The sequence below is a fragment of the Sander lucioperca genome, chromosome 12 (assembly GCF_008315115.2).
Source record: "Sander lucioperca isolate FBNREF2018 chromosome 12, SLUC_FBN_1.2, whole genome shotgun sequence".
Taxonomy (NCBI): Eukaryota; Metazoa; Chordata; class Actinopteri; order Perciformes; family Percidae; genus Sander; species Sander lucioperca.
In genome coordinates, this window is record NC_050184.1 from 23023980 (window position 1) to 23032901 (window position 8922).

General features: G+C 42.4%; 1 protein-coding gene across 1 annotated transcript in view; it reads right to left on the bottom strand.

Moving 5' to 3' along the window:
* Positions 1–768: 768 nt before the first annotated feature.
* kcnd1 (potassium voltage-gated channel, Shal-related subfamily, member 1) overlaps positions 769–8922 on the bottom strand; it is a 59470-nt gene continuing 51316 nt past the window's right edge. Inside the window, exons 7-8 of the mRNA XM_031293173.2 lie at positions 6600–6850; positions 769–3103 (exon numbers count right to left, since the gene is read on the bottom strand). Of these exons, the coding sequence (XP_031149033.1) occupies positions 2896–3103; positions 6600–6850 (459 nt within the window). The 3' untranslated portion in view covers positions 769–2895. The remainder of the gene's footprint in view (positions 3104–6599; positions 6851–8922) is intronic.

Here is an 8922-nt window from a genome sequence, read left to right on the forward strand (position 1 = left end):
ATTCAAAATCCAAATTTCAGGAACAGGAGTCTTCTTCTTCTTCACCCAGAAAAAGAAAAAGGATATTGAAAAGAGCAAGAGACCGGCTTTTTGAAGCGTGAAGGCTACCATAGCTGTAATACGTACACACACACACACACACACACACACACACACACGGAGCAGTATGTCCTGTATGTCTCTTACCAGCTAACGTATTTCTAGATGGAGCATGAATATGGAGCGTCTACTCCAGTTCATGCAAATGCAAATGTAAAATTTCAAGCCAAAAGGAATACTTGGAATTGATGGTGGTGGTAAATATTCATGAATTGTGCTAGGCCTATATACTTATACTCTTATACTATACCTATATACTCCAGATACAGCGTTCACTGCATGAGTAATTTCATTCCATGCATCAGTTTTATTTGCTGCTTAGTATGCACTGCTGACGCTACTAAATATGATGTCTCGTATTTCGTTAACTTCTTGCAGCAGTCCCTCTACTTCAGAATTACTTAAGTTTTTCTTTCTTTTGGACTTGAGGCCTCCACAGTCTTTACCACGTCTTTTCGACATTTCTCTAAGTGTGCACACGGCCCTGCCATCTCACGCCCTTTGATGGGAATTAACGGGGCGTTTAACTATTATGCTAAATAGCAACGGGCACGAGCTTTACATTTACAAAGACATTGGGATTCATCATTGTAAGAACACACCTGCGAACAATTCTGCTGTTTAAGAACACGAATGATCATGAATCAGACGTAGACTTTTTTTTAGGGACTTTTAAGAACACATTTAAGAAAGAACTTAGAAAGATATATTGGTGAATGAGGCCCAGTGATCTCTGGAGTATAAAGAAAGGTTGAATGGAAGAATGACTGATAAATAAGAGTGAAGTGATACTGAAACATGCCGATATCTGTGGGTGGATATTTCCCGCCTTCATTAATTTGTTGTAAAATAACGTGTTTCTTCCCAGAGTGCACGGCGTCGGGACAAACGTGATTTGAGTGCTGAAGAGCTTCTGGCGCTGCATTTCCCTTTCCCTATTTAAATCTATTGCAGAATACTTGTGTTCTCGTTCTCTCTCTCACTGAAAAGATCACACAACAAATGAATTTCTTAGTTACTTTACATTATGTTCCCTGCAATAATTACTGTAGTTTTTATAACACACACATTAATATTGTTATTATTATTCTGTTCATTTGTTGATGCTATTTTCCTGCTTGTAGTAATGTTGCATATTTTGAAAAGTAAAAGGCTTTCGTTCCTAGTCTGAACACTTCTGAGCTACAGCCAGACCAGACAAGTCCACATCAGACCAGATTAATCCAGTCCAGAGTAAATTTGTCCACATCAGACCAGATTAATCCTGTCCAGAGTAACTTTGTCCACATCAGACCAGATTAATCCAGTCCAGAGTAACTTTGTCCACATCAGACCAGATTAATCCAGTCCAGAGTAACTTTGTCCACATCAGACTAGATTAATCCTGTCCACAGTAACTTTGTCCTCTCTACAGTCGCATTTTGGAAAACCATGTTAGTCCAGCGCTGCTCAGAATGGCTCGGTTTAGTCCCTAAAGTTAACATCAGCTCAATGTCGTTGTGTGAACAGTATTCAGGCTCAGCATAGATCAGTTAAACCCAGTTTTCAGAGTTCAGTTAACATGTTAGATTCATTCGTTTCAGCAGCGTCTGGATCATCCCTCCAGGAGTTTTTTAATCTTTCATCTCTTGCAACCTCGGATAAAGGCTCAAGAGTTCTCGCCCATGATTCCCTTACTTTCCTTAAAAAGTGACCTGAAGTGGCTTCAGTAGCTGAATAAGAGCCAGTGGAGAGATCATCCATACATATTCCTGAACTCCATTCGATTTGAGATACATTTTCATCCTCCTCTAAGACATCTTGACCCATTGTTGGGGTTTAAACCTACAAAACCTTTACATTTCAAGGAAAAGAGCTCCAACACTTCACTCAACTGAGCAGCGTTGATCCCGTCTGTCGCTGTAAAAGAAAAGAAACCATCCTGGTTTGGTAAAGCCAAACGCTATACGCTTGCTAGCCGTCACCTGCTGTTTCACCACAACAACAAACATCCAAAGTAATAAGTTGTAGCCATGGCCTCTGAAGCCGCTGAGGGTTGTTTGGTTGTATACAGATCATCTCTGTCACTTCTTAGTCCAATCACAGATGAGTTAGACCAGCGGTCGGCAGTCCTTCAGATTCACCAAAAACCAACAGGCCAACTTCTCTTTTGAGAAATAAAACCACTCAGTCCGTTGACTCCAGGTTTAGACTTAAAAATAAGACCGTTGTCCTCGGCAGCAATCATTTTGTAGCCCTCCTCTTAAGGATTAAGGTGAGGAGGACGCAAAATTGACCCAATGATTCAACCTGTCAGTTGGTTTCAGGGTCATTCTTTGGGGATCTTGGCATCTTTTCCATTGGTTGAACTCTCCTGGGGTTTGTGCAATGAGATTCAAAAGGTCAAAACCGTGAAAGGGAGGCAAATCCCCTCCTTATGCATTGTACACCAACATACTTTGAGGTAAAATGCATGAGGAGGAGATCCTTAAGACTTTGGAAAGTCTTCGGGAGAACAATTATGGTTCCTTTACAAATTCCTTGCCTTTGATTTTTGCTCCAGTTTTTGCTGTTTTGTGTCGCCTCCTGTACGGAAAACCATTGTCTCCATTTTGCCTCCTTTAATCCACAAAATGGTGAGAGGAAGTGAAAGCAAACCAGCAGTACTCAAAGTTTCCGTCTGAGTAGTCCCCGAAATCTCAGCTTGCAGTTCCCTGGGTTCAAGATCAGAGGTTCAAAGGAAGTTCAGAGTTCACGGAGAGGTTGGCTGGTGGGGCGGCTGGGTTTGGAGGGGGAAGTCGCGGGCGCGGTCGGAGGTTATAAGGAGGAGATTTTGACGTTGTCGTGGGTGTAGGCGGTGGCCCGGGTGTTGCGCAGGATGCCGGGGACGGGCGCAGGCGACGGGGGGAGGCTCTCATCCGGCGAGTTGGCGGGTGGCGTGGGGATGCTGATGATGGCAGCGCTGAAATCTGGTTCCCCGCAGTTCAGCTTCAGGTCACACATCTGGGCGTTCAGACTGGAACGACTGAGGAGAGAAACAAACATGAGAGAGTTTATTTCATCAATAAGGAAAAAAAGACTTCAAATAAAAACTAGAAGGAAGTGAGAGGGCGTGATGCAGATTCACGGTTCAACGGTTTCAAAGTTTTTTTTTACATGTCCGGTTGGGCAAGTCAAAAAAAATTCAAGTTGCCTGAAGTACATTTTTACTGGCCCCTAAAGAAATTGCTTTTTAAATTTAAAAAAGTTACAAAAAGCATAAAAAAACTTATTGTATTGTATTATTATTATAAAATTATTGAAAAAAACCCATCAAACTTAAAAAAAATATTGTTGTCAAGAACGTTGGAAAACTGGAGTCAAATGTCAAACAAAATGTCGGAAAAAAAGTCAAAAATGTTGAAAGCGGCAAAAGCTTAAAAAAGTCTGAAAGAAAAGTCAAAAGCGCCAAGCACCAACTTAATTCTTGATTGGCCAACAGCACGTTAAAATCAAATCATTCTCCGACGGGGGCAAGAGAATGATGACGTCATTTATGATACAATGGGCAAGTGGGTTGTTATATTTATTCCCCGGATGTGGCGTTTTACTTTTCCCGGGCGATTGGGCAACCCTTAGGCCTCCTGCACACTGGCTGCGTGGCATGTCCGTTTTTATTTGGGCTCCCATGGTAACAGGTTAGAGCGTACACACTGCCTGCGTGACACGCACGTCTCAGGTGCGGCTTGAGCAGTGCCAAAAACGCGTGCATGCTAGAAATAGGACCGACGCCTATTTTTCACGCAACACGCAAGCGTGTTGGAAGCGTTTCCAGGCAACATAGAATACGAAAAGATGTTTATATGTCATTTAGACACTAATACATATTAATAAATGACATGTTGATGTTTGAAAGTCTCTAGATTTTGACATAAATGCAGATATAAATGTCATTTAAAAAAATTATAATAAATAATTATCGATTTTCAAATATTGTTAAGTTTTGCAGTTATTTAACTGTTAAAAGTCAAGGCTGTTGAACAAATTCTATCTTAAGTCCAACAGTTTGAGTTTTACAGGATGTTTATCAGGGCTTTGTCTTTGTGTCTTCAGTACAGTTGTTTCTTTGTGTCTATTTATCGGCCGCCAGTTTTCAGGAGACGGTGTTAAGGCGCTGACACACCGAGCCGATAATCGGCCGTCTGACAGTCTGGCGAGGTCGGTGACTCGAGTCTGGTCGGTGTGTTCCGTGCCGTCGTCCGTCCGAGGGGCCGTCGGCCTTCATTTTGGCTGATTTGACATGTATAATCAGCGGGGCGGGCACTGCCGGCAGTCAGACTCAAATGACCCATCTGATTGGTGGAGAGCTAACCCGGAAACGGGGAGCGGGATGAGCGTGACTAGAGTCTCTCAAAATCTGATGAAAATCTTTTAAACTGACCTTTGTTGATCTGAAATGAAGACAGATTCAGCAACTGCACGGCCTATTTCTCTCTTAAAATGTTTTCAGAAACACGTTTCGGTGAACTATTTTAGTCCAATATGAGATCTTATTCTGAACGAGCCGCCATGACAGTCTGGCTGTGAATTTCCGGAGAAACCAGACCCACGTGACGCGTTCGTCCAATCAGCTGCCGGTTTTCATTTTTGGGCGACAATACAGATTAGCGCCGCCTGCTGTTATGGAGACGTATTAAAGTGTTTTGTGAACATTATCCCTCGTGTTGTCCTCTCCGGTGAAAAAAGAAAATTAACCTTTTTTTTTCAATGTTTTTATATGTTTTTTGATTGTTGACGCTTTCGTCCACTACCACCAGTACTGTATAGGCGCCACTCACCAACTTATTACCACTACTGTTACACTTATTTTTTAGAATTCATGGTCAATAAACCTCTTTTAAAGGAAATTACACAAAATTGTTGAGTCAAAAAAGCAGAAATTATGAATTATTTTGACAAATATCAGAGTAATGTATGTTGATGGTGATAGGTGATATAATCAAACCAAATGTATTTTCATATTTCATATCATGTAATGTGTTATTGAAAGAATCTAGTTAAAAGTTCAGAATGATGTTATGAAGTCTTAGGCGTGAGACACTGGATCCGATCCAGATGTTGGCATAGGAGAATAACAGCCAAAAGAGGCCCTGATTGAACAGCTGTCAAGATGTATTATGTTATCTGTCATTCTATAGCTGAATAACAACTTTAGGCACAGTTAACCTATGACCTTTGGTGAGGCCTACATGAAAGTTGTGTTTTGCAGAATATGTGAATAACACAGTTGTTATGATGAGATCATGGAAGGGTTTCCAGATGTAAAGGTTTTCAAGATCTATAAGACGGTCGGGTCGAGAGAGATTCGAAGAGAGTACTTGGCTTGCGCCACGTTGCATGTACCTTGTGTTCTCCCTCATGAGAATTTGTTCAATATTGAATAAAGCTGCATATACCCTGAAGTCATCGAAGTCGTCATCTTTGAGCATCTCCATCATCATTTCCAGAGAGCACCATCTCTCAGATGGATAGTCATAGACTGGTGTATGTCAAAGTTTAGTCCGAATAATGTTTAAAAACTGTTTACATTCTTTTCAAACGCTATATAATTGAAGAAAACACTCAAAATGTAATGAAAGTAAAGTGATCATTAATTGTACTTGCGGAGAGCGTTGTAGGGAACCATGAATCCATGTTATTTTGGGCTAATTTGGTTAAAAAGAAACCCATATTTCTGATAGAGACATTTTGACGAGTCAAATTTGACCCAAGGACAACAGTAGGGTTAAAGCATAGTAACATGTCCTAGTAGAAACTCAAAATACAAGTTTAAACTGAAATAAAAATGAGCATGAAATAGGACCTTTAAATCCTTGCTTTATCGTCGCGTCTTTGTGTCTCCTGTACTGTCGTGTATTTTTATGTCCGTATTTTATCAGTAATCACAGACTGATCTCATGAAGTGGTTGTATGTATGACACACCAATTCGTATTCCATTTAGGCGTGTTATCAAGACGCATAATCGCTTCTTAGTGTGTTTATCAACGCAATTCGCCCGCCACTGATCTACATTACAAGTGAATTTTCGACATATCGAGTAGTATAAAGGGACGTTGGTCCGCATTAGGAGGTTGGTTGGGTGGCGGATGGGTAAAACAGGACTGAGCCGGGTTCACGTCCCGCGTGTGGCGACTTTCAGCCGTTTTTTAAGCCTTCCCAAATGTTTCTTTCCTAAACCCAACCGTTTATTGTTTTCCTAAGCGTGTTTTTGTCATTATTTTCCGTGTTTTTGTCGCTTTTTTGTGTTACGAAAGCCTTTCCCAATGTTCTTTTCCTAAACCCAACCGATAGTACGTTGCCACCTCGCGATAACACGCGACGTGGCGACGCCACATGGTGGGTATGTTTACATCCGCTGCGTAGACATACACGTGGATAGCTGAAAATGCGTACAGATAACACGCCATTTGGTTTTAGGAAAGTGGCGTGTATGTTTACGCAAAGTCATGATGCTATGTTGGTAATCATTATCTCTCTTTACGTTTGTGGTGGTATGGAGGTGCTTTTGATGTGCAGGGTGTCCAGCTCCTGGATGCTCCCACGGCTGACCGACACCGTGGAGTTAGCCAGTCGCATGGCGGCTCTCCTCCTGGCACGGCGCGGGCAGCAGCCGGTGGAGTTGTTCTGCGCCCCCTGCTGGCTGGACAGGGAAGTGCTGCGACTGGTCCTGTAGCCCACTGACTCCGTCATACAGAGCTCGCTGTAGTTGATCTCGTTTGTGAACTCGTGGTTCTGTGAAGAGAGAGAAAGGGGGGAGGACAGAGGGGAAAACAGACTCCTTTAGTGGTGGTCTTACAGAAACTGACTTGAAAAATTCTATTGAAACATTAGAGGATTTGAGTTAATGGGTTAGTTAAGGGTTAATGCCGATGAGGTGTCCATTGTCAGGTATTAATCATAGACAGTATATATAATGGACCAACAGATCCCGTGTCTCTGGACGGAGACCAGTGAAGTCTCTTTCCCGGTGATGGCTGAGCGTTACTGAGCAGCCTCCAACTGAGCTTGAAGACGTAGATGTGACGTGAGCAACCTGTCTGAAAGTTGGAAGTCTTCTGGTAGCTGTGCCAAGAGAAATCTCAATCATTCCCAATCTAGCAGAGACGGAGAGCGTAGGTATATGTAAGGAGATAACATAGACACAGGCTAATTATTGATCACTAAAATGATAGTTAACATTAGTAATTAAACTTAAACAGCTAATGGAAGTCCAAACTGCCTGAGAGCTTCTCCTGTACTATACGGTAATTCCTCTACTATGAGACAGTAAGTCTCGTGGTTATGACCCAATCGTTAGCCTATTTTTATAAAAACGTCTGCTACGGAGCCATAACGTGAGCTACAAGGTAATGGAGCCTTTTATACATTGCCGTGTTTCTTTAGAAATAAACAATGGACAAATAGAGTCTTTAAACTCTTCAGATGTAAAGTTATTCTCTGTCAAAGTGACGTCAAAATGAATGGCAGTCAATGGGATGCTAACGGGAGGTGATGGCTTGGTAGCATCAAAATGGCACCATAGGAGCTACAGGTTCCGGGGAGACGCTTACCCCCTTGGTATTAATGGACGACGGCAACAAAACAAGCTAGCTATCCAGCCATGTCATTGTCCCCAAAACTATGGCTGTGTCTCAAAGCGCCTACTTGCACACTTCAAACACTTAGTTTTAAGTATATAGTGGAGATAACGCAAAAAGTCAGTGCACTGAAAGTACCAGGATGACCCCCTAAAAACGGTCAGAAAGTTCAGTGTTGAACGATGGACCCTACTCGCACTAAACGGGCGCCACCTGGACTACAAAGTGGAAAGGGGAGGGACCAGGGACGTCAGCAAGTTTTGAATCAGTTTACTTCATGCAAATAAAGAGGAGCGGTCGGCTCAGCTCACCGCCTCTCAAAATCTGACGAAAATCTTTTAACTGACCTTTGTCGATCAAAAAAACAGACAGATTCAGCAACTGCACGGCCTATTTCTCACATAAAATGTTTTCAGAAACACGTTTCGGTGAACTATTTTCATAAAATACGAGACTGTATTCCCAACGCGCTGCCATTTTGGTCGGTTTTGAAATTCGGGAGCAGCCAGACCCACGTGACGCGTTCGTCCAATCAGCTGCCATGTGTTGCGTTCATCACATTCGTCATTTCCGGTAAGTGTTTTAACATAAGTGTTCCTTTTGGGACAATACTAACCATCGAAAGTGACACTACGGCAGTAAGTGGTCAGTGCACATTAGCATTAGTGTACTGACGGAAGTATGCAGAATGAGACACAGCCAGAGACTTGAAAAATTCTATTGAAACATTAGAGAATTTGAGTAAGGGTTAATGCCCGACGAGGTGTCCATTGTCAGGTATTAATGGACGATGGCAACAACAAGACAAGCCATGTCATTGTCCCCAAAACTACGTATATAAAAATTTTATCCATGATATTACTGTGGGCTGCAGCCTGAAGTAGTGACCTGAAGCGTGAACAGTGAACGGGATGTGAGATAACGTTATTCGCTGTGAAACAGTCATTTCAGAGGAGCAGTATAACTTACTTCATACAGCGTGTGTGTTAGCGCCATCCTGTGGTGTTCAGAGCGTAACTTACTTCTTGCAGCGTGTGTGTTAGCGCCATCTTGTGGTGTTCAGAGCATAACTTATTTCTTGCAGCGTGTGTGTTAGCTCCATCCTGTGGTGTTCAGAGCATAACTTATTTCTTGCAGCATGTGTGTTAGCGCCATCCTGTGGTGTTCAGAGCATAACTTACTTCTTGCAGCGTGTGTGTTAGCTCCATCCTGTGGTGTTCAGAGGAC